The sequence below is a fragment of the Haemaphysalis longicornis genome, unplaced genomic scaffold (genome assembly GCF_048455015.1).
Source record: "Haemaphysalis longicornis isolate Haplotype H1 unplaced genomic scaffold, Haemaphysalis longicornis Haplotype H1 scaffold_3, whole genome shotgun sequence".
Taxonomy (NCBI): Eukaryota; Metazoa; Arthropoda; class Arachnida; order Ixodida; family Ixodidae; genus Haemaphysalis; species Haemaphysalis longicornis.
In genome coordinates this window covers 192,847,691-192,874,392 of record NW_027526335.1, presented here as the reverse complement: position 1 = coordinate 192,874,392, position 26,702 = coordinate 192,847,691, and the positions used below count along the sequence as shown (strand labels likewise).

General features: G+C 47.1%; 1 protein-coding gene across 1 annotated transcript in view; it reads left to right on the top strand.

Annotated features, from left to right (window-relative positions):
- The window catches only part of LOC144175917 (uncharacterized), a 138,776-nt gene extending 124,882 nt beyond the window's left edge, over positions 1–13,894 (top strand). The window contains exon 5 of the mRNA XM_077704991.1: positions 11,944–13,894. Coding sequence (XP_077561117.1) covers positions 11,944–12,252 — 309 coding nt within the window. The 3' untranslated portion in view covers positions 12,253–13,894. The remainder of the gene's footprint in view (positions 1–11,943) is intronic.
- The last annotated feature ends 12,808 nt before the right edge of the window (positions 13,895–26,702 follow it).

Here is a 26,702-nt window from a genome sequence, read left to right as displayed (position 1 = left end):
TCAATCCAATAAGAATTCATCCAGTCAGTGAGAAAGTTATGTAATCAGTTTATGTTCCAAACACATGAATAAACAACCAATTCATTCATTCATTCATTCATTCATTCATTTATCTATCAACTGGTCAGTGAGGCAGACAGTCAGGAAGTTATGTAATGAATCACTCAACCAAATCTATCAACCCCAACCTATCAATTTGTATTCTATCACTGGAGACTGCTGCAACTAATGGATTGGATTTCTGCTGAGTTAATTATTGTAATACAATTAAAATACAGCTAGAGTGCTTCAAAAATTAATTAATAAAGTTGTGCTTGATTACACGTTAACTTTGCCCCGGTCTTCGTGTTCTTCTTGTGCGTGCAATCCAGTGAAGTATGCTTCGTCTGTTCGATATCTCGGCTTAATCTAAGACAATGACCTAACATGAAATTCTCATCTAGCATACGTCCGTAGAAAGCTGCGTGCGCTTTCGTTAATTTTGTACCACTTGCGGTATTTTATGCCGTTATCAGCGCGGAAGATTTTTGTGCATGCATTGGGCTACAGTGTGCTTCATTACGGCATTAATGTGCATAGCCACAACGGAGTTCGATGGCAGCAAAGGCTAAATTTCATTCTAAGCTCCTTACAGAAATACGTAGCCTATAATTAGGGTTGCTCGTTTTCGGGTAAAACCAGATTTTACCCGACTCTTACACCCCGAACGTGTTTCAGGAAATTCGGCTTAAACCCTATTTCTCCCCAAACAGACCCTTTTAAAGGAGCGACCTGCACAATTGTGTCTGACGGTCCACCGCTCATAACCAGTACATGCTGGAAGCAAGCGCACAAACATAACTTCCGAAGTCATTGAGTATTGGAATGACTCTGCCACCAGCAACCTCGGGCTGTCAAATGCTACCCTGACATTGTTGTGCCTAGCTGATGGAAGCTGTGTTGTCGAAAGAGCCTTCTCCCAGCTGAGGTACGTTCAGCGACCAGACAAGCTTCGAATGAAGACCCGATAAGTTGCGCAAGCAAATAACAATAATGTATGTAAACAAGGATGAGGGTACAACCGATGACCAGCTTTTCGTGAATAAAATGTTTCATTTGCCGAAAGCTATCAATGCTATTTACTTTCATTATTTATTCATTTCCAAAGAAATGCGAAATTTCGGAGAGCATTTTAAAGATAATCCTGAAGTCCACCAGATTTCCAGCTTGAAATAAACGCCAATTTTAACGAGTTAGAATCTCGTGATACCCTGCAAAATAAACAGAATTTACTATAATAAACTTAGTACATCTATCGGTATAAATCCAGAAAATCCGAATTTCGGAATGGTTTCACAAAAACACCCGTTTTCTCCCCGAATATGAGTTCGAATAATAGCACCCGATTTGTACCGTTCATTCTGAAAAAATATAAAATGAAAAAATGAACAACCCTATCTATAATGTATGCCTCCCAGGTAGTACAAATATTTTTACAAGCTTACAATCGCCTAATTTTACTATGCCGTCGGTGGAAACGATCGTGTTACAGCATTTTCGGACGGCTGACTATAGAATGCAAATTTCATTCGTACGCGTAGCCTTCGACCAAGAGATCTGTATCAGGTACCACGGTGTTTTACCGGGTATGCTCAAACAATTCGGCGCTGCTATGTACCGTCGTCCTCCGATAAATTGCCACCTAGTGTATTGGAAGTAAAGACTCGTTGTAAGCTCACAAAACGCCTACGTGCCTTTTGGTCTGAAGTTGTTCCACTCTGCTTTCCACCGATGCGCACCTTTATTGCCTTGTTTTTATGTTCCCGTCACTCTGTGGCCGAGTACAGCGTGTAATGTGTTTATAGCTCACCTTGTTAGTCTCACTGAAGATTAAGTTGCACCATTTTTAACTAGATGGTTCTGTTACTTTTTGGTATTTGGCCATGTGCACGGATTTTCACTGCCTGCCAGGCGCATCACTTCAATCGCACTGCGGCTTTCCCAGGCCTGCGACTTTGTAGTTTTATGTTCTGTGTAATAAAAGTATTATTAATAACTAGTAATATTATACACCGCGTAATAATTTATTTAATGTATCTCAGCCAGCAATGTTGCGCGAAGTGCGCGCGTGCGAATAAGGCACGCGATTCAGCCCACTGCTCAGCGTTGTATTCACGCGATTTGTATGAAGAATCAATTCGGAATGCAATCAACATAAAAAAAAATGAAGGAAGTTCACACTAACGCGTAAGACTTGAAGGCAGCGAAGCTGTGCGCAACCTTTACGACCATCCCGACCGTTTAAGTCCACGATTGCAGCCCATTTGCTTCTCCGCCACTGCCGCGAGCACCCTTACTCCATCATTGTTGCTATAAGTGTGAGCTTCCTTCATTTTTTTGAAGTGATAATCATTGGACATCACCTTGGAGGTGCAGTGGCTATGAAGTGTTTTTCTCGTTACGAGCAAGTGTTGAAACGGTTACGGCGACCGCTGGAGGTTTTGTGCCAATATTGATTAATCTCCCTAAGTGGGTATGCTTCGCTTGACAGACGTGCGCTGGGGACGCTGGGTGTTCGTCGCGAGGCGCGGACACACGAGCGCTCGGCATTTTCTCCGTCGTTTTTTACCTGCCGGGCAGTCACCGCGAGTCACGTGCTTAGGTGCACGGACTCCGCATTTTCTTGGTATTTTTAAATGCGGACAGGAAAAATTATCATTTGCTAAACAGCTTCGCTGTTAAAATGGCCCACCGCAGGCAAGCGCTTATTTACATACTAACATGTACACGCCATTTCCATTTCACCGGGCGACTTTATGTTAATCATATAAAATTATTGGAAGCTCCATTGGTGTATCTTTAGTAAGGCGAGGGCGTCTCATCCCTCTCACTCGTGAACTTAAGGATTGACCGATTTTGGAATCCCGCTGCACGGTGTTTCTTCCACGCCCTTCGCACACCGTGCCCACTGTGCTTTGCGTTCTAACCGTATCAGGTGTCACGTTTGCTCGCTTCAGCAGCGACACCAGCTGTCTACCGCTGCTTCTCTTTTCCACTAGCCGCGGCCTTTCGCCACCGCCAATCCCATTCCATCGCGTTTCGCAGTCTACTGAGAACTCCACTCGCTGCACCCTCCCCTTTACAGCGCTTATACGCGGTGCGTCAGGCAGGTTGGGCGGAGCCGCTGTCAGCAGCGGTGCGAATGCAGTGCCACCGCAGAAAAACTCGCCGCCGGCTCGGCTGACGTCACCTCTCCAGAGCGCGCGCTCTGTCGTTATTCTGTCTCACGGTGTACGGAGATCGACTGCGATTTTTGACAGCGAAGGTGTTTTCCAATTTGTTTATACCGGCGTTTCACAAAACTCCGTATAAAGAAACGAAATCACCGGCACGGGCATGATTCCAGCCTGTGTCTGATATGTAAAAGGAGTTAGTCAGTCGTCTTACCCACTCGGCTACGGCCGCGAATTAGCGCCCGAGAGTGAAACAGTTTACTCACTCGGCTGAATGTGGGGAGATGAATCACGCCACTTGCTCGACACAGGACATGCGATGCGGTACACGTTGCACCCGCGGCGCCTAGTTTAAGTGTGCGCGTTCAGTTAGTTCGGTCTGCGTCCTCGATGTGCTTCTTCTTCGCCGCTATAGCAACAAAGATGGGGTAAAGATCGTTGCGGCAGCGAAGAATTAAATCGGCTGCAACTGTGGACGTAAACGTCGTGATGGTCGTGAAGGTTGCATACGCTTCGCTACCTTCAGGTTTTACGGGTTAGTGAGAGCTTCCTCCTTTTTCTCCCCCCCAAAGGCTCATCTATTGTTCAGGCAATAAATAAAAAGGGATCTTTGGCACCGTGATGTTCACCCTGGAAGTTATAGCTACGCCGTTGCGACAGCTGAATCAAATTTCGCAGCCGCCCGATTTTCGGGCGTAGTAGCTGGGTGGGTCGAGAAACGGGTCGCAATAATCGCGAAGCGCCAGATTTCGCTCCGCCAAGCGGCTCCAGCTGACGCCCGCTCCCGCCACACGGACTTAACCAGGCGCGCTGTAATGAGCCAGCGAGGCGATCGAGAAAATGCGCTCCACCGCGAATATACTAGCGCGCGTGATTGACGCCCAAGAGAAAACCAAAAGCGCTCGCGTCGGCACGATCGCGCGTGCGGCGAGTTCGTCTTTTGTATACGTGTATCTTCCTCCGCTGCTTGGTTGTTTGTTAACGAGGTCATCGTTGCCCAACGACGCGGGCTTTGGACGAGAACCACCGCATCGAGGAAAAACGACAACGCCGACCGGGAGCCGCTTCCCCATCGAGCCGCCGCGGCAGAAAGTAAACAAGAACAAAAAATGACGAGCGGCTTTTAATTCATAGCTTCCACGGGCGGGAAATTGGGAAGCGGTGCGTGGCGCAGTTTAGGAGCGGAGCAGTTATTGCCTGCACGCCATAGGTTGCAGCAGCACGAGTGAAAAGGATGGCGGTTTGGTTAGGTTCGGTTGCACGCCGCGAAACTCAGCCTCTCATCGTAATTTGTGGCTGAAGCGGAGATGTTTCGGAAAGATACATTGCTGCGGGTGAAATCGAGTGACCCTTTTTTGCGCGCTCATTTTATAGCGACCTCATTTTCCGACGGCCTCGGGCATTAAGAATTCCGCTTTGTTTTGTATTACGGACGCATCGTGATGGAGCTATTCCATTACAGCGAGACGTGCGGGGATACTCAAACGAGCCCCCTGGTTAAAGATATTCGCGCTTATTACCGTGAAATTATTGATGGGTAGTAAAAAAAACGGGCTGTATAGGTGCGCATTTAAATGCACGTCTCGCTCGCTGTCTATAGCGGTTCTGTTAAGCGGTTTGAAGACTAGGATCTAAATCAAGCCGAAGATAGGCGTAATATGGACAAAAAAAAAACGTCAAAAGAATGACCAAGACAACCAAACCTGTTTAATCCTTCTCAAAAAGAGTGCGCACATAAAAAAGGCTCGTTTGATGTAAAGTGTCCCCATAAGAAAAACCTTCATAAAACAGGTAGGAAACCACTGAAAATTTGTAAAACAGATCGCCATAAAACAGATTGGCATGCCATAAAACGTGCACGCTTCGTGATGGACATTTTTAAAGGAACTTCTTATTTGGGAGTGCTCGCGCATTTACCTAGAAATTAAAAGTTAGCGGAAAAACAGAACAATGTTGACAAGTATGAAGCATTTTAACAGACTTAGTTGTTCGGGAAGGTTTTTCCTATATAAACATCCTGCTCAAAAACTTTTGTTTCGTTTTAAGAATGTTTGTATCAATTTGGTCTGTCTGTGTGCCTGTCCGTCGATTCAGCCCGCAGAGTCGAGGGACAGGCAGGCAGACAGACCAAACTTTTCGCGTTTAATTAGCCTAGTCCTACCAGAGAATATAAGTTGAAGCACAAGACGTGCTTTTCTTTCTTGGGCCATTTAAACACGAAAAGTTTGGTCTATCTGTCGGTCACTCGATTCAGCCGCCGGGCCAAAAGTTCAAAGAATGTTTTAACAAGAAGTGTATATTGGCAAATTCGTTCCGAAATACGGAAACTTGTGGCGTGCATCGTACATGTCAAAATTGTTCGGCAAAAAGAAAACATTAGGCATGCTCGAAGCAAAATTTAAGTAAATGATTTACAGTAGCAGAGTTCTTTTAATTAAACTAGACGTAGGATTGGCTTAATTCGAAATTACAGAAAAACAGGTGTCGAAGACAGGCAGTATAAAAGTAAATACTCAAAAACGTGTTCTCGAGCTATTCCAAGGACAATGGAAGGGAAAGGTCCAGCCGAAAAAAAAAGAAAAGCGCGAAGATGTGGAAGTTTCTTTTTTGTGTGATGAAGTTTCATTGTGGCCTCTGCACAAAAAAACAAACAAACAAAAAGAACACCCACTTCCACTATTCGGAACTTTAAAAATAATTCAGCTCTCTGCGGCGTTACATTGAACACGAGCGCTCTGTCTTTCAAAGACGATACCCTTACTTGGACTACTTGAACGCGAAAATTTTGGTCTGTCTGTCTACCTGTCCCTCAACTCTGCGGGCTGAATCCAGGGACAGGCAGACAGACAGACCAGATTGTTACAAACATTCTTTAAACAAAACAACATAGTTCTTGAACGAGGCATTTCTATAGGCAAAGCCTTCCCGAACAACTCAGTCTGGTACAAAACTTCATACTCGTCAAAATTGTTCATAAGAAACAAGCAATTAGGCATATTTGTGGAAATACATCAATACGTAAATGATATTCGCAGTTCTCTTTTACTTAAAAATAGACATGGGCCTGCTTTTTGCTACAGCAAATAATAAAAGGCGTTAAACGCGTTTTACTAATTACACGTGTTTTATTATAATAAAACACGTCAAAAATGTGTTTTGGTCGAAACGCGTTTTGACCAAAAAAATTCACAGCATATCCACGGGGTGAATGATGATGAGTGGGCGAAGCTCCTGAGGGGAAATCAACGGTAAAACCGTGACTCTTCAGTGAAAGTTCGCCCACTACATCTGTGTCCGAACGTAACGTCTAGAAAGTCTCGCTTAAACCGCGCGTCGGCACCTTGGGGCTGAGCTCGCCTGATGCGTTTTGCAGACGCCTCACGAGCTCTCACTGCATCGGGGTCTGCCTGCCGATACGCGCGCTTTCTCGCCGCTTCCCGTTCTCTGACGTTTTGGAGATCCTCTTCGCGCCGCAGCCGTGCCGCTTCGCGTACGGCAGGGTCCTCGCGCCGTTGCCGTGACGCTTGGGCCTCTCGTTCTCGAACGCTGGGATCTTGGTGGCGTCGTCGCGCAGCCAGACGACACGCTTCGGCCTCCCGCTCTCGTACGGCAGGATCTTGGCGGCTGCGTCGCGCAGCTTCACGGAGCGCTTCTGCCTCGCGGGCTCGCACACCTGCAGCCTTATCCATCGGGCGACTCCGAGCGCGCGCCGACAGCGAACGGATTTTATTACAACACTCCCCGCCATCTAGTAAACAATCCAAGAACTAAACTAGAGGTAGCCACGCCATCTAGTAAACAATCCAAGCGCATCTTTTCATCATATACAAGTACCGCCATCTAGTAAACAATCCAAGAACTAAACTAGAGGTAGCCACGCCATCTAGTAAACAATCCAAGAACTAAACTAGAGGTGGCTAAATACATACGTCGAGGATGGACAGACCGACGCCTTACCTTAAGGAGCTTCGCCCCTAAAATGCAAAAAGGGCTCACGCTGTAGCCTCGGCCTCGCGGCGGCACTCACTCCAAGCACAACAGTCACAAAATGTCCCCACGGAGGGCGCGCCAGCAGTGCGACGCTGAAAATTTCAAGTGATATAAGAAAACCTCCACCATATTTATCATGGAAGGAGCGCGACGTGAGGGGGACAGCGTGAGAGGTAGGCGGAGGAGAGAGAATGGGCGCTTACGTGGAAGGAGCGGCAGAAGACTCGTCTTTCGACGACATTGCAGCGAAAGGAGCAGATAGGCGGCCATTGTTTTTTTTTTCTTTTTTCACCGTCCCCGTCCTGGCGCCGTTTATGAGTACATTCAGTTCAAACCACCTGACTCAACTTTGTACCTTGTAACATTCAACAGTCTTCGCCTGGTAAAAAAATTGGCCGCGTATCTGCTCCTTTCGTTGCAAATGTCGTCAAAAGACGATAGTCTTTGTAGGCATTTGCCAAGGAAATGCCCCCCTTCGCTTTCCCGCTCATCTGTCATGCTGTTCCTGTTCCGTCGCGCTCATCCCAAGGTAAACACACTAAAGGTTTGCTCCAGGCGATTTGAATTTACCGCGTTCCACTACTACAGGCTGGGTTCCTCGATGACAGTACAGCGGAGACGCGCGTGATTCGAGGCGGCCAACTTTAACGTTTATAGAACCGCGTGGCCGTGCTCCACGTGCGTTCCAAGCAGGCGTGGAACCTAGCTAGTGAAGCCTTTCGCTGCAGTTGCCGCGTGATTTTTCATATGCCGCCAGAAGGTGGCGTGGGCAACAGCAGGCGCCGGTTTTCTGCAGTGGATGTAGAATATCATTTGCTATCAAAAAACCGAGCATCCAGGAGTTTTTTAGTAAAGGAACACTGTAAATATCCCTTTTGTACTAATTTTGCTGTCGTATATTTGCGTAATGTCTTGTTCTTGTTCAGCAAAGTTGAGAAGTATGAACCGGGCTTAGACGTTTACATTTGGCAGGGAGTAAATAAGACTATTGCGCAATATCTATTTTACTTTGTCCGGGTGGCTGAATCGAGTTACAGACAGACAGACAGACAGGCAGACAGACCAAAATTTCTGGGTTCAAGTAGCCCAAGAAAGACTATTCTTGGGCTAGTAGCCCAAGAAAGTAGCCCAAGAAAGAAAGAAAACTAGTGGTGTTCAGGCATGCAGTACTTATATTTGGCGTCCCGGTGTCCCACTTCTTATGCAAACAGTTTTGCCAATCAGTACCTTCAAATGGCGGCGCGTTGTTAGTTGAACATAATTATGGAGGTCAGCGAGAGACTGTTCCAGCATCGACAGCTCACAGAAGCGGTTAAAGGCCTCAGCTTTTGAAGGGGGGCTGGGGGAGCAAAAGTTCCGCTGGCAATGAGCTTTCGGCGTTCTATTTGCACACACAAAAAATGTGTAGCTCATACTCCCGCATTTATTTCAACGTGAGCCAAACAGACAGACCGACAGACAGACAGCGATAAGATAGATAGATAGATAGATAGATAGATAGATAGATAGATAGATAGATAGATAGATAGATAGATAGATAGATAGATAGATGGATGGATGGATGGATGGATGGATGGATGGATGGATGGATGATTGATTGATTGATTGATTGATTGATTGATTGATTGATTGATTGATTGATTGATTGAAAAAACAGCACGAAAAAAGATGGCCGAGCCCGCTCTATCCCGGTGTAAGGCGTATACCGCTTCAGACGTAGCGTAGCCATCATCATCAGTAGCTGGCAGTTGGTGTCCTCTGTAGAATGAAGTACTAGCCGTGCTTCTATCGTGAGTTATGTCGAGCCCAACACATATAACGCCATACGAACAAACAAATCTTGCATGTTATATGCCCGCCTAGATAAAGAAACGAAAGGTGAAGTGTGTATAAAAAGGGAGGACGGCTGAACGTGGCGACGACAAATAGGTGAAAGAAAGAGAGGGGTGCGCGATCAGGGCCTAATTGCTGTCGTCCCCTCTCTGCCGTCGCAGAACGTTGCGCCTGCGCCCTGGGGCCGTTCCTACCACGCGCGGGCGCAGGGCACAGCCGGAGATGCCGCATCAACGGAAGCGGGGGAAGAAGCCCGGGGAAACGGGAAACGAGCGGCGAAAGGTAGCGGGAAAGGGAAAACCGGGGAGGAGGCCGCGACGGGAAAAAGGAGGGCCTCGCGGCGGCGCCTGGCGGGGAACTCATATGGCGCGAGTGGGGGCTCGCGTTTCGACATATTAATTCGCTAAAGGCGCGCATTATAGCGTTAGCGGAGGCTCATTTCGCGAGAAGGTCCGCTTAATTAACGAGTTCGCGCGGTCCGCGAACACGCCGCTGCCAACGACGCCGCCGCGAGAGACGACTATGGCGGCATCCGCGGAAACTGGCTCTGAGCACTCCCCCCCACCCCTTTCCTCCTCTCGGCGATCTGCGCCGCCTTCCGTTCGCGGAGAGCCCTTCTCTCGCACGTTTATTCATATTAGGAGAGTGCAGAAACACACCTTGATCTCCAATCGAAGGCTTCCGCAGGCTGCGAGGACGCTTCTTTGGTCCGAGTAGATTGAAAGAAAAGCGGGATCTCTTTCTCGCCCCCTTCCTTTCCCTCAACCACTCATTAGTGTCTCATGAACGCTCGGTGAAGCCACCTGCGGTCATTGATTTTGTCATGGTGACGTCGTCCGAGCACGCCTGCATGCAACTAACGCCTGCCGGTCTAACGTCTCAATGCCGAAGCGGGTACTCAAGGAAGCCGTAACTTTACTGCGCGTGTGCCTTGTCATGAGTTTCTTCACACTATTTTTTGTGAGATTTATTGACTAATCCCATCAGCACCCTGTATGTCTCCTTTGGCAGTTCCTAGGTGTACACACTATCCCGCAACGACTTCGCCTTTTCGCTTCCTCAACGAACTGTTGGCTTCTAATGGCGTTCTTACTGACCATTGCTTGTCCTTTCGGAGCGATACGCGTGCGGCGGTGTTATAACCCCTGAAAATGGATGCGGTCGTTGTTCTTTAACTATATTGAATTAGGTAAAACACGAATTTGAATTACCATGAAGAAAAATACAAGTCTAGTTCATTCTAATGATTGCCTGGTTGGAATGCCAAATCCTCGTGCCACATTTAACGCAAACTTCATTGAGAAAATTGCCAGGGGCACTTCCCTGTCCCTACGGGCTTTGACGGCGAAGGCCTGGTAATAGCTATCAACGAATTCTTTACCGCTACATCGTATTTCCACCTCTTTGTTGGCTTTCGTTTTGTCGTCTTTTGGCGCAAATTAGTCGAACAGGCAGACTGATGACACTTCCCGACCCAGCTCCTCGAGAATCAGAATTCTGCATGGCTGGGCTGCACCTCTTCTACTCACGTGCCGTCAAGTTCACCTGTCACTTGGCACGCACGAAACTAACCATTTTTCTTTGTTGAGACAATGCTACCTTGCTGCTCCACTTGAACGACTCGGGCGTTTTCAAAGCTGGTCCCGCTATTATTTGGGACCAAATCACTGGGATTCAGTCACAGAGATATGGTTGCAGCCATTCGCGCATACGTTTCCCAGACAGGACGCCCAAACTGTTACCTACTATTCCGGAGTTCATTTAAAGTGCTGCGCAAAAAATGACTTTATTTCGTTTCCCACGTCTGTCATCCATCAACCAATCGTCATGTTTGACTGCGCGCTCTGTTGCGACCGGGGGGGGGGGGGGGGGCACCCGATCCGAGTTCCGTGGCCTCCAACATACGATGGGTAGCGTGTATGATGCGAGCGGCCAGCCGCTGTTGCAGCCGTGAAGAAGTCCAGAGCAGTAGGATAACGTAACTGTTTACTTCATAGCGAGAGGTGAGCCGAAGCCAAAAAAACATACAATGCCCTGACGGGCGAGGTTACAATACAGGACTCGAGCAGAGCGACCGCATGGATTCGCTGCTCAGACAGGAATGAATATCAGCTTTTGGGCTGCTTCTATTTATACCCAAAAGCAACAAAGGTCAAACGCGAACAAGTAGTCACACGCCACGAACATCACAGACACACACAACGCTCTTTCCACAGTTCGTGAGTTATTGATGGCCTCGCCGCACGTGGCGTCCGAGAGAGGGGAGAGAGTGTCCCCGAAAGGTGCCGGGGTCGCGCTATCGAATGTTGATCGCGCCTATAGCGAAACGTCTGAGCCGGGTATGTCGAGGCGTAACTCACCGCCACGCTGGTGCCTGAAGGGTGTGGCGCACGTCGTGGCTTCGCACGTGGAAGCTGATGCGGGAAAACACGTGGCGGCTGATGCCGGAAAACACGTGGCGTTGGCCGATTCGTAACAGCTCTCATCTTGACCGAAATGTTTACGTTTTCAACTAATATTTCGTGAAGCGGGAACGCAGTCCCTCACAGTTCCCAATTCCTGGCCAATCCCTCGAGTGCGTATGTGCCACTTAGAAAGGCTCAGCAAAAACTTTTGTTCTTCCGTTTTCAAGGTGCGGCTATGTCATTAGAAATTCCAGCCATGTAAAAGTACCCGTTACAGGATGCAGGAGAAGAAATACAGCGCAGGATGTGTGCCAGGTGCATAGAATGACGTACCACCCTTGAGGATTCCTCTCCGGTTGAGTGACAGTTGTGTTTCCTCACATAACGCGAAAGTGTATTGATAACAAGTGCGCATGTGCGCCTCCCACCACCTGTCACTGTATGCAGTTGCTCTTCCACACCGAAGGGGAATTAACCAAGCCTTTCCTTTTCTTTCGTCGCAGGTGAAGATCTGGTTCCAGAACCGGCGCATGAAGTGGCGCAACTCCAAGGAGCGCGAGCTGCTGTCAAGCGGCGGCTCACGAGAGCAGACGCTGCCGACCAAGAGCAACCCGAACCCGGACCTGAGTGACGTTTCGTCCTCCTCGGCGGCGGCGGGATCTACCAACGGACACGGCGGAAGCGCGCACCAGCCGGTCACGGCCGCCGCAAGCCTCGCCGAACACCTCATGAGGGCCTCGCGGGACGACGACGACGACCGGCGCTCCGTGGACATGGACAGTGACGAGGACGTCGAGATCAAGGTCCTCTGAACACGCGGACGTGTCACCCGCACTCTGAGAACTCGCACAACCGAAGATCCCACGCTTTTGCACCGTCGGCAAGGACCTGGTCAGTGTACAGTACACTTGTTATGAATGGCCAGGCAATGCAAGGATTCCACACATCCCTGTGGCCACCGAAGAAAGTGATATTTGCGGATGCGAGCGCGCCACGCAAGGCTGCTGGCAGCGTCGCCAAGATGATCTCCCGAACCAGATGCATAAGGATGGGGACATTGGTATGGCTTATGTCCGGAGGACGAAGTTCTGGACTGAGAGGAGGCATGTGTACAGTAAGTTTGCCGGTGACAACGCCTTTGATAGCTCCCAGAGTGTTCAGTGAGGTGCTGCTTATTGTGAACCCGGTAGTGCGGTGTTTCCGTTGCAGCCCACCGACTCACGAAGGCAGGCAGCCCCCTGAGGCGGGACACACATTGGCGCCCTCTTCACTCCGCCTTCACGGGTACAAAGAGATCCTTGGACTTGTGCGCTCGGGGTGACCCGCCTCCTGGACCCGCGGACATGTGGCATGGCTAAGCTCTGTGAAGATCCTCTTCCTTCGCGAGTACTCCCAAAGGCTGCCGCATTGAAAACATACACCATGGCAATTAGGAAACTAAACTAAGGAAACTATAGAGTCACAGCAGAATAAGGTCTGGAACTTGCAGTTGGCCATGGTAACGCGGTTCTGAAGCTCAAGCTAGAAGTTAGAACCACTCAAACCTAGAATATCTACAGAGTCGAGTGCTTCAATCGTTGAAGCACTCCCAAGACCCAAATTTTGAGGGAAGTCCATTTATTGAAGAATCAACATCGAGTATTTCGGCCGACAGTCTACTGGGTAACCTTTCTGCTGCGAAGTCAGGTGAGAGCTTATATAAATAATAAAGCAAGCAATTCAATGGCACATACTACTCAAGGCAGACTGCTGGGCTCTGTTTAGGACAGCTGTGACCAGTATCTTTCTTGTTCTCAGGACGAGTCACCTTTGCTTAGAGGAATGAAAATAACTTATCGAAGAACAATTTGTCCTAGTTGAGCTGCAGGATGCTTCAGAGATGCACTGTGCTCAGATAGGATGGTAAAACTCCTCGCCGCTGATATAAAAAGGATGCCACGCATCAGCGAACATTGAAGACGAAGCAGCGCTGAGTGAGCTACAGGCTTAGAGAACTTTTAAAGCAGCAACTGGGAGATCGGTGGATCCATTCGGCCTTCCCCCGGAGCACACGACTATTGTCCGAATTAGTGAGCAGTTCGACAAGTGTTTACATTGAGAAGTACGCGGAGAATGAAGCAAAGACGAACTGTTTTCAACGGCTTCTGGCTATGCACGCACTGAGGCAGCGCAACAGACAACAGATGGAACTCAGCAACTTCGTTCGGTGTGTCCACGTTCTTCACGGCTCTGCCCTGCGGCCTTCCAGTTCAAGAGTCAAAGGAACTTTGTGGCCCGCGGAGCTGCAGTGCGTGGACGTGACACTTAATGTGCGTGCAGGCTGCCTGACGGCAAAGCCGGACTCATTGATGACTGATCCCAGTGAACGAGGCACCGCTGTAAATCAACTTTCTCTCCTTTGTTGAGAGATCATCCCCGAAGAACATGTACAATAAACTCGTGATGACGGTTAAATTCGAACATTTTTCTTTTCACTGCTTTCGTCGCGCCCACTGCACCTAAAGACGAAAGATTCTCAAATTTTGATAAAATGCTTGATGATAGAAGCCAACTATTAGTTACACTGACAGACTTTATTGACATTTTCTAGTTCCAGAAACCTAAGGCCCACTTAGGGGGAACATTGAAGAGCATACAGTTGAACATCGTTATAACGAAAACTGATATAGCGAATTATTGGTTATAGCGAACTAAATGCGAACTTTCGTTTGTCACGCTTCATTTCAATGACATTTATTCTTTTATAACGAAAGTGAAACTGTGAGAGCCGCGCGCACTGTGGGATGCAACGAAGAAATATTTTCCCAGTAGGCTCAGAAGCTACTTCGAAAAACTCCGGGCGTCCGAAACTGCAGAAGTAGAAAAGGCCAGGTCGTGGACACTTCGGAAAACTTCATTCTGCTCAGTGCTGTGAGTAGCCACCAGACAATTGTCTCATGGCTATTCACAGCAGTGAGAATGTGGCTGAGGCGGAAAGATGTAATCTTTAAAGATCACATCCCTCCTCCAAAAATACGAACGCAGGCCTGTTTTGTCAAATGAACTTTGCTTTGCTGTAACTTCCCATTTCATGTTCTCGTTCATTTAGCTTGAAATGCCAAAAGGACAAAGATAAGGGTTACCTTGTTTACAGTATGCGCGAAGATTAAATGCATACGCTTTCGTATGAAGCATTTTTGCGGGAGCCAGGTTACCGATTGGTTTACACCAATTTTTAGCTCTACTTTTACAACGAATATTGGATATAAAGAACTAAATTGCTGTCCCGAAACTACTTTGCTGTAACGAAGTACTAATTAACCCTTTCAGTCCTCACTTCTTTATATCAAGCAAAACCATTTTTTTCTGTGTGTCCCGAAAGTTTAGCTTCCCATAAGCCCACAAACAAAAAATCGGGCTGAAAGTGCAAATGTTAACATATTTATTACGGAGGCCATTAATTAGGACATCTAGCAATTAAACATTTCGTGTTGAGCAGAGACATCACTTTAGCATGTTTTCCTAAACTTTATGACTACATGAACCTAAAAACAAAAAAGTGAGCTTTGTAGTGCACGTATTTATAGATATACAGTCTTGCGAATAAAGCTCAGACCGCCATTTTTTCAGCCTCAACGTCGTAATTTCGTCTTCACCGGAGCTTCTTCTCTTTTGTAGCGTCAATTTCCACTACAATGGAACAACACTGATATCTATCGCGATAGGCATCATTGAAGAACAATTCCCCAGAAAACTAGCAGTTTTGGTTTCGTTCTCTATGCGCTAGAGGGAATTTCAGGTGATGGCATCAGTTGACACCACCAGGGCCTGAAGGGTTAAGCTTGTATTTTAGGGGCGAAGCTCCTCTTGCTCGGGCCCTGTCCCGTCCCTCGTTGCTGCTGTATCCGGCACATTAATGATGATTGTGGCAGGCTCCCCCTAGGGATTGGCCAACCAAAGATTTTGGCCGAAGGGGTCAAAACGTTCAACGCGTTCGTTGCTGCCCAACAAGGAGGAGAGGAAGAAGAGGTTGTCGTTCGTCGCCTGCGAGCTCAAGAGACGTACCGGGGGTACGTGACACAAGACGGTCTGCAGAAGGCGATGGCCAAGGTGGCTAAAATGTCACACACCGAATTTGCCAACTTACCCATTAAGATTCTCATCGTCCCAAACAAGCTCTACATAATCGCCACAAACATCGACGTCGTCGACGGGCTTGTCAACAGAGCGGTGGTAAGCTTGACGTGTCGAGTCTTTATATGATGTACGGGCGAATGTTTCACGGTTTTACCGACAAGCATTTTAGCTTCGCCCCTCTCATCATCATTCACTTCGTGGAGATGGCGGGATGTTTTTGCACATGGCACGCCTTCACTTTCGAGATAAGGGCAGAGGTGACGCTCTACAGAAATCCCAAAGTCTCTCGTGTGATTAGTCGTCAAACTCTGCGGCAAAAAGCGATGCGCCTCGTGGTTTGTTCCTCTATGGAGCGAGGGGAAACCGCCTTCCGGATTGATAATGATCACAAAGCACGGTTGAAGCTTCAGTACTAATTATTTGAGAAATTGTTTCAGAATGCTCAAAAAAATTGGGAAATTTGTGTATCATCAGGGTAAAGGGATGTTTCAAAATCTTCAACATGCTAGAAGAGCAGCATGGATTTGTCAAATAAAAAACTGCTAAGTGAAGAAAAATATGTACACTAATGAAACTTCTAATTATTCAGCCTCGAAGCGCTGCATAGGAAAGCGCTGATGACAGCAATTGGCGTTCCTCAGGGAGCGGCAAACGAGAACGCCAGTCTGCTACAATTCTCTTGATGGCGTCCCAGAGGTTACTGACGCTGGTAATGCATCTAGGGGAAAGCAGGGCTGGAAGAGCAATAATAAGGCGGTATCGAAGGACGGCCTCTCAGGCGCACACTTGTGCCATTAGTGGCCGGTGAAACTTCCCATCCCAATACCGCCAAGGTGTTACGACAGCCTTCAGTGTTAGCAGCATGTTCCTCACATGAGAGTCAAGCGAAACACGCCAGTGGAAGCAGCCAGATATTCGGTTCTTGAACATTTGGAGAACTCTTATCCGAATCACCTTCAAATTTTTACGGATGGCTCATTCAATCGTCACAGGGGGGTTAGTGCAGCGGCGTATTTCATTCCTGATGCCCAGATTTCCTGACAGCACGCCTGGATCATGTGGTGTCCTCCACCGAATCCGAGTGCATTGCTATCGCGGTTGCTATTAGGAAACTTAAGTCATCTAAGCCGCAGGAAGTTGTAATTCTCACAGATTCAAAATCCGCATTACAACTTTTGCAGCGTGGGATCCAGACGAAAAGGGTCTGTCAGCATTCCTTACGGCTTGTGCAAGAACTCAGCAGCAAGGGTTTTAATGTGCGGTTTCAATGAATTTCATCCCTAGTTGGCGTCAAGGGCAATGAGACCGCTGATCAGATGGCACGGAATGCGCTGTAATTTGCGCCGATTGTTAAAGTTTCCACCAATCCCTTGCACGACTTCAGGCGAAATGTCGTCGAACATTTCAAGTCCTTGGGAAATCCCTATCACCAGCCTTGCGCCACAAAGGGACTTACAAGATCGGAGGCAACATTGCTGTGCCGCGTCCGAACGGGCTGAGCGAAGACCACGGCATGGCTATTCAAGGTGGGCCTCATGCGATTGCCTTTGTGTTCGTCATGTGCAGTGATATGGGATTTACACCACTACGTAATGTGTTGCCCCGATCACGTTGTTGAGCGGACTGCGATGCTCTCAGCGATTCGGAAACTGGGAGCCCCACACAGCACTCTGGACCACATGGTCTTTCCAAGGGGACATTAGGTGCTGCACAGAGATGTGTCGCGCCTTCTACTAAGCTTCCTTCAGGAGACGGAACTGTCGAACTCGTGCTGAAAAGACCCTGATTAACTAGGAGGAGCTTGGGCGGAGCAATTGCCGGCATATCCAGCCAGGCTAACCCCGCCTGATCCCGCACAACCAACTAACCGACCAACCAATCTAATTATTCAATAAATGACAATAAACTCTAATTGCGGAGTCTGAGGCAAAGCTACATAAAAGGGGAACAATATATGCCCGCAAAAAATGAGCTTGGTATTGAGATGGAGCAGTCCACAGAGCAATGACGCTCATAACAACGACTCACACAGTTGTTTACGCCTTGCTATTCCACGTGCATTCTTTTTGTTTTAGAGGGAACATGATATGTCCTCATCAGTAAGGAAACGCCATCTGTGCGTACAACTCCTAGGCTGCAAAAACACAGTAAAAAGCAGTTTCACTGAATGTGAAAGCTGTCAAGTGCGGATCAGTGATTTGCCAGAGAAGCTGTGGCGGCCTCTCTTGACTAGTGTCAGTATCAGCCTGGCGCACACTAAAAATACATGCATTGGATGTTAGAAAATTAGGTGACATGCACCAACATCAGCAAGATGTACTTTAGAGATGCGCTAAATGCTCTCCGCACAAGCGATATTGAACATCATGCTGTATATGAAACAGGGAGGCAACAATTAACTATTGGGGCTGAAACTATAAGATATTTTAGGAGCGGAGCTGTTTGGCAAACCGTATTTTTTTGTGGCAGCAGTTAAAAATACCTAGAAATTGCCGAGCACGCGCACGTGAGCGCGGGTCTCGCAGCGGCCTCCCGGCGGTGAACAAAACCAAGAAGATGCCTAGCGCTCGTGCGTGCGTGCCTCGCAGTGACCGCCCAGCGTCCCCTGCGCACATTTCTGAAGCGAAGCACGCACACTTAGTGAGATTGGCCAAGATTGCGGCGACCGCCCGGTAGTTAAAAAAAAACAAGAAAATGCCAGTGCTCGTGTGTGCGTGCCTCGCAGCGACCACCCAGCGTCCCCGGCGCACGTTTGTCAAGCCAAGCATGCCCACTTAGGAAGACTGGCGAAGATTGGAAAAAAAAACTCCAGCGTTCGTCGTAATCGTGGCAGCCCTTTTTCGGAACGAGAAAGACTCCAGCATTAGCCGTAATCGGGGCAATACTTGCTCGGAACGAGGAAGACACGTCATAGCATACGCCCCTCCAAGGCGATGTCCAATGATTATAACTTCCAAAAAAAGTGAACGAAGCTCAAACTTAAACCAACAGTGATGGAGTAAAGGTCGGTGCGGTAGCGACGAAGAAGCAAATCGGCTGCAATCATGAACTTAAACCATCGGGATAGTCGTGAAAGTTGCCTAAAGCTTCGCTACCTGCAAGTCTTACGATTTAGAGTGAGCTTCCTCGAGTTTTTTAGCAATTCATTGCAATTGCTTTCCCGTCATATGGGGAAGTAGGTGCCCGAGGCAAGCGTGGGAGCAACGCGAGGATGTGGCCGAAAGAGGAGACAAAATGTCAGTCACAACCCTCACGTTCCCCCGGATATTGGCGGTGAGCGCGACCACAGGCGGCGCTGCGTAGCGCGTATCCGTGGCATCGGCTTAGGCCTTCCCGCATTTGCCTTCTTCTTCACTCGGGCTCGCTCTCGCTGCTGTTTCTTTGCGCTCGGTTGACTTTTGATGCTTGCCCGCGCCAGAGTTTGCGTGTGCTCAACTTTTTGTCATAATAAGCGACTCAAAATCGCATACACTAGCTCAAGGCGTGATTTAAAGTACAGTTATTGATACCGCTCCGAAAGAAACATTAACGGCGTCGCCCCATTACCGGTGAAGCCGGTCCTGTGCGGAGCACGAAGAGTCTGAGCTGGGCGTCAGCTCCTGTATTCAGCAATCTTTCGAACAAGTGGAACAGCCAGCTGCTAATAATCGATAACAGCTAAAATCAAGGCGAAAACAAATTCCAGGCCTTTGGGGCAGTCGGCTTTGCAAGAAGGCATTACGATTCCCGGTAATCGTATGTTAGCAGATGGTAAAACAGTTTTTTAACATTTCCGACCGCTCAAAAGTATTTTATCACATCCGTTTACGTTGTCATGGCATGAAAGTATGCCGACGTATGGACCGCAAGTATGGACCGCAAAAAAATGTAGGTTGAGTTTGTGTGTCAGGCGTGCTGGTTTTATACAAGACTCCTAACCAGTATGAATGCTTACTGGGCAAAATTTCAGCAATTGAGTGCGAGGCTGTGCTCGTATTCAGAGCACGGCGCTATAACCGCTTCATCATAAAGTAATCGTGGTTTCAACCCCGTCTGAATTTCTTGATGTAAACCAAATCATACAGATTTGGGAACGACACACGCATTTTTCATTACTGCTTTTCTGTCCTTATAAAAAGTCAGTACGGAGAGGAGCTAGAGCTAGTCGATTTCCATCAGGTTCACCACCACAATATGTTTCCGGCATATCGCACACGCGCGCATACACGCACGCACACAGACACACGCCCGCAAGCACACGCGCACGCACGCATGCCAGTCCCGTCTACGGTAAAAGTACAGTAATACTATGTTTGTTGAGACCTGGAGGGAGATTTATGGTACGTTTCCCATAGCCATAGCTTCCGTGTATTCCGATACGCGTTATAGTAAAACTGCACTCAAGGTAGCGGGGGGGGGGGGGGGGGTGCAGGAGGACTCAACTGTATTTACCAGTGAAATCGAGCTGGTTAGTGGGCGGGGTCCCAAGGCCAGGAAAAGACAGCAAGAGTAATTTTCTTCAATTCATGGAACGCCACGTCGAGTAGGCCAGGATTTATTCTTCACGCCTGAAGTGGTTTGAAGACAATAAAGAGCTGCTTGGACATATTCATCGATTTCGATTCTTGTTATACTTGAAACCGGCACGTATACTATTTATTTATTGCGCTCGTTAGCGAGCATATTAAGCTTTCAACTACATAATTATGTCATAAACGTTCGGGATAAGAGTCAGTTCACTATGGTAACGATGGTTACAGAGAAATTCGGGTCCCAAAAGCCGCCTTCTAGTACCCTGGACAACGTTGTCTGCGCCGTCTCGCGGTGGCGTGGCACAAACCTCGTTGCATTTGCATGTTAACAAACAAACCAAGCTGCGGATATGGCCCTTCGTGCGCGCAGCTGTAATGAAAGCGAATTTGTGAAGAAGGGAATGTATGCCATACAGCCCGAAGAAAATATCCACACTATATCTTTTTGAGCCTCCCAAACATCCCAAAACCTTCTAATAAGGCGTTTGTGACGCTGCAGGAAAATTAAAGTGTTGGGGACAGGAAAAAAGCATTCATCTGATACAAGTCATGCAAAGAAAGAAATAGAAGCCAGCTGTTTCATTTTCTGCTGTGCGATGCGTGTGTAGGGGCCCGCTGCTTGGTGCGTAGCATTATAGACTGTTGGGTCTTCATAAGAGCATCTCCAAAAATACTTTGGGGAAGCCTACGCATTTTGAATGCTTATCGAGGAGTTCTGAGCACCGAACCTCGCCAATAGGGACCGGGCGGCCGTTGTATGGCACCACCGTCGCTTCAGCGAACAGCGCCGCCCGTGGCGAACCGCTCGTCAGTGGAACGCCGGTGGCGGTCAGCGCAGCGTTATTGTGCATGGCTTTCTTTCGTTCTGCTGCGGTGCGGCTTGCAAAGCGTGCAATACCACAAGGACTTTTTTCAGAGCAGTAAATCTTGAGCGTGGATGTGACCTTTACAAGGCATGCCATGTGTGTGATTTACTCCAAAACGCAGTATTTACAAATAGCAGACGACGCTCAATGCGCCAAGCTGGAAGTTAAGCTGGAAGTGAAAGTCCGTTCCTTCATGTAATTTTTTTATGCCTGAATGCAGTGTCGCGTATCGAGGAGTATATTGCAGCTAAATGCTCCCACAAAGCCGGTGTGTGCAACTGATGCACGAATGCTGCGGCGTTGGCCTTTGGCAGTTAATGACAAAACGGCGTCGACGTCGTGCACAAGCGAAAGACAAAGTTGGGGGTGCCTTCTAAGATTTACCTCAAAACAGAAACAGACGACGTTTCCGTAACTCCATTACCTACGGCAGAAACGTGTTTAATTTCACAGAAATGCTCTTACTACAGTCATCCGGAATCGCTGATAGAATAAATACCTCATGATAGTAGAACGTTATTGCTTGTCGTGGAGAAGCATTGATTTATCAGAATTGCAATGGTTGCTGGCTAGTTGGTATATGGTTTTTCAATAACCAATTCCTGCGTGGCTGAAGGACGCAAGGCAGGAGGGTGCCCGAAGCAATGCTGCGGTTACAAGCTGCCACCTACGCTTGAAAAATCATGCACTCCTCCGTCTGACGACGATGATGGTTTATCGCAAAGCTTTCTCGTATGGGCTTCCTTGGTTGCCTTCTGGATTTAAACTTTGACTAGTTTAGCTTCGAATTTGGCCAGCACGAAGTTTGGTCTTTTGATCGCAGCGTCTTTGACTTGGACCATTTCCCATTCGATTTCGCACGAAGAAAGCTTTGCGTTCAACCATCGTAATCATTAGACGGAGGGCTAGATGATTTTGCTGTTTAATTTTGAATTTCCATGCACCCCTCTCCAAATGTAAACTTTTTCCAGCGCATCGGAAATGTGTCTGTGCTGGAGGACTCGGGGCATCTAATTTTTGAGGCAACTAATCGCGCGTTTATGGTGTCTTCACAAGTCATTACAGGATTTTTAGGTACTCTGTAAAGAATAATTAAGCATTAAAACACCGGCTGACATTAACACTGCCACATTTTTTAACTATCGGTGCCAGCCTTTATTCCACGCAGGTGATAAAACGGGAAGGGGAGGAGGGATGGTTTGTGGCTTGGGCTGTTGGTTGGGTGAACAACTTTTGCTCTTGATAAAATGACCACCACAAAAGTGGGGGTTCCGCTTCGGCTTTCAGGCTCCCATGCTGTCACAGTGTCGCTCACAAAAACCGAAGGCACAAAGCTCACGGTTACAGAAAGTGTAAACTACCGCAACATTTCTACGGTTATACGGTAACCCATGTCGTACGCAAGTGCCTTTCTCTTCAAAGCACACGTATCGAGGTATCCCAGCGCTAAGGCTGGCGCGGAAACCGTAGCCATTGAAACCAGTGAAGATAATTTACAGTGGTAGAAATGAATAGTAATATTCCTAATAGTTTTATTCCTACTCAGATCGCATGGAGCCATGGGCGCAGAGCGTTGCAAAAAGCGCTCATGTCAATGTAGCCCATTCCCAACCTTAGAAGCATCCAATAAGTTTGCATATCCGTTAGTGCATTTATTTATTTATTCAAAAATACCCCTAAAGGCCCTCACTAGGAGGGTATTACATAGGGGGCAGGATACATTGAGAACGAAAAAAAAAAGAATACTACGTAGCAGCACGTTAATAGGCAAACAAATAAATACAAGTGTGTGTGAGGCAAAAAAAGAAAAAAAAAAGCAAGAAAGAAGGAAAACAAACAAAAAATCTTGAAGGAACTCTAGAACCTATAAAAGCACTTTTTAGTAAAGTTAACATACGAAGTAAGTGTGTAAAAGTTCTTGGAATTTGGTCGGATCTGTAAAATTTACAATGTGAGATGGTAGGGCATTCCAATCCACAATTGTGCGAGGTATGAAGGATTGTGAATATTTGGAAGTGTGGCATTTCACACGTGTCACTTTTAAGGCATGGTCCCGTCGGGGAAAGATGGCCGGTGTCGATGAAAAGAAATCAGGATGAAGAGAATTGTGATGGTACAGTTTATGAAACAATGATAAACGTGACAGTTTACGTCGATCTGATAGGATAGGTAAAGATGCGCGATATTTTAGAGCCGTGACGCTGGTATGACGTGAATAATCTGAAAAGATGAAACGAACGGCACGATTTTGAAGGGATTCAATTTTGTCAACTAAGTATGCTTTGTCAGGGTCCCAAATGGCAGATGCGTACTCAATTTTAGGTCTGATGAGAGTTGTGTATGCAAGTTTGCGGAGGTTAGATGGAGCATGTTTTAGTCTGTGCTTTAAAAAACCCAATGAGCGGTTGGCGGATGCAAGAATCATGTCGATATGATGATTCCATGTCAGGTCACAGTGCAGGTTAAGTCCCAGGTACTTGTAGGTGTCTGCTAGCTCAACAGTTGTGTTATTTAAGGAATAGGAAGTTTGAATGCGCGATGCGTGGTTTGTAAATGACATAAGTTTAGTTTTAGAATTATTCAACGACATTAACCAAGTGGAACACCAAGTAGATATAGAGTCAAGGTCAGTTTGGAGGGCCAGTTGGTCAGTAGAGCAGGTTATTGTACGGTAAATAACACAGTCATCAGCAAACAGCCTGATCCTTGAAGAAACGCAATTAGGTAAGTCATTGATAAAAATTAGAAAAAGTAAAGGGCCCAGGACACTGCCTTGAGGAACACCAGAGTGTACTTGACAGAAAGAAGAATTAACGTTATTAGCAGATGTGAATGTCAAGTATGACAGTATGACAGTATGACAGTATGACAGAGATGTCAAGTATGACAGAAAATCTTTAACCCATGCAATTACAAGAGGGTGGATATTAAGTTGTGTAAGTTTGATTAGCAATCTGTGGTGAGGTACCCGGTCGAAAGCTTTGGAAAAATCTAGAAATATTGAGTCGATTTGAAGCCCAGCGTCAACGGAAGAGTGAATATCGTTAATAAAACCAGCGATCTGAGTGTCACACGAATACCCTTTCCTAAACCCGTGTTGGTATTTAAAGATGATATTATGTTCTTCTAAGTAGCTAATCACCTGTGAGTGGATGATGTGTTCGAGAAGTTTACAAATAGTGCTTGTTATTGATATCGGTCTGTAGTTGAGTGGTGATAAGGAATTGCCGAATTTAAAAATGGGTGTTACTTTTGGATAAGGAATTGCCGAATTTAAAAATGGGTGTTACTTTTGCTATTCTCCAATCTTCAGGAATTGCACCAGATGAAATGGACTGTGAAAAAAGAGCGGACAAGAAGAAGAAATGAATACTAATAATAGTAGTTTTATTCGTACTCAGAACGGGTGGAGCCAAGCGCAAATCGCTGGAAAAAGCTCTCCTGCCATTGCAGCCGATACCCAACTTTAGAAGCGTCCGACAAGTTTACGTAATCGTTACTGCATCTAAGAACCCAACACATCTGTCTAGACTTCGTTTCATCTCACATGTGCGCTCACAACACCACCAAAACATTCAAAGCACCGAAGCAAACACGACAAAAACAACGGGAGGCTGTGTAGTCCAATGCACCTGCTCATTCCACTGACGAGGGGAGCGCCGAGTGGTGGCGCCACCCGTCCAGCTGCCCGGTCCCTATAAGCCAGAAATGTCAAGTTGCACTCGACCTTCTAATCGATGCTCCTAATAAAGTTGTTCTCTCTCTCTCCTCATGTGTTGCAAACTTAGGGCGGATACAGCTTGAAATTATTCAGATGTGTCAGAAGATGGCGAAATAACTTAATTACTGGAACTACGCTTTTCAATGCAATAAAGCATCAAAACGCGCGTTTTCTAGCACAGGCACTGCTGCCCCTCTCAAACGGAGGGCAGCAGACGACAACGGCGCGAGTCCCAAAACTGACGTCAGGAGTCAGGAGACGCCACCGCCAATTCTCTGGCATGTTAGTACATAGCAAACTAAGTAACCGCTTACCTGCATCTCTGTGCCACCAGGAAGTTGCTGGAAAAGGTACGCTGCCAACAAGCGCAATCAAATACCGCTGCTTCAGGGTTGTTTTTTTGTTAGCCATTTTTGATCGAGAAATCTTTAGTTCCCTAAATTCCCAGTTCTTAAAATCCTCCAGTTCCAAGTGGTAAATTCTTCGTTGTTTTAAAACGTGCACAGGCTAGAATCTTCTACGCTATAATGAAATAGAATTTGCTCAGATATTATTCAAGAAAATATAACAACTGTATTCCGAAATGCGGGATATGCAACGAAGTACAAGTAATTTCGTGATTTCTAATTGTAATGGCCACGAATCATGTGGTTTGGACAATTTCAGGAGGTTACTAATTTTCTAAAGGTCAGGTGGCAGCCCTGTTAGTAATCTAGTCATTCGCACCCACGTCGTAATTTGCTGCTTTGGATTTGGGAGGTAGCAATTGAATAGGTGCGTGAGGCTCACCGCGTGCACCACACACGCCACCGATGAAGTCGTCGGCTAAGGGTATATACGGCGCGCTACTCTGGTGCCATCTTTTAGCGGGTCACCGCTCCAGAGCACTTGTCGGGCGGCGCTTCGTTCTCCTCGATGCTGGCGCTCCCTAGTTTCTTCAAATAAGTCAACGGTGATGTCGATGCCTGTAAGTGCACAAACGGGTGTTGAACAGCTGCACTTTGAAAATGCTGGTATATTTCCCGACGCAGAAATTTTGAGCAAAATAGCCGCAACTGGACATCCGTATCACAGAGAGCCAAAGAGGCAGCTCTCTGAAGGGCTATAGTGCCCTCCGTAGGCTTCCGCTATGTTTGCAACTTCAACATACGTGTCTAGTCGATGTATTGTTGAGAAGATCAGCGGAACTGTGCAGCGGGTGCTAGCCATCCGCAGTCAGCCGCGCTCATCAAGCGTGCGCTGAAATACCCCATCACTGCCAGGCGGTAGCTACGACTGAGGCAGCCAGATGCGACGAGCCGCCTTGATCTGGAATACGGCGCACCTGCAAATGTAGGGGAAAATGAGTACGATGATGCTACGGCGGCATCAAAAGAAGGGCTACGTGATTTTGGCAGGCACCGCGCCTGCGCAGTTAAATCGGACCATTGCAGGCTAGCCTCGCACAAGCTGTGCGTTCTTCGAAGGATTGTTATTTCCAAACAACTCTCCCAAATTTCATAAAAAATGACCCAGGTAAATTTTTGTACCACTTGACTGATCAAAAAAAGCCTGCATCCGAAATGTTAGTAAATGACTCTGTTGTTACGGACAGAGATTATAGCTGAGCATTTCAATATATACTTCCATAGCGTGCTTTATAGCCCAAGTGTATATCCATCTCATGTTCCATTGTTTCACACGACAGAGGCCAACTTTATTTCGTACCCGGGTGTATTTTCTATGCTCTTAAAACTGAAAACTAAGAAATCAAGCGGTCCTGATAATATTCCAAACACGATTCTTTGCCGATATGCTGAAGTGATCGCGAAATATCTTGTGAATATATTCCGTGTATCTTTGATGTCTTCAAATCTCACTAGTGACTTGAAGGCTGCCCGAGTTGCCCCAGTATTTAAAAAAGGTCACCGCTTGCTTTTTGAAAATTATCGTCCAATATTCTTAACATCATCATGCTGTAAATTATTGAGCATATATTCGCAAATCATATCACCGAAAATCTTGAAAATAATGCTGTCTTAACTGATTCTCAACATGGTTTCAAAAAG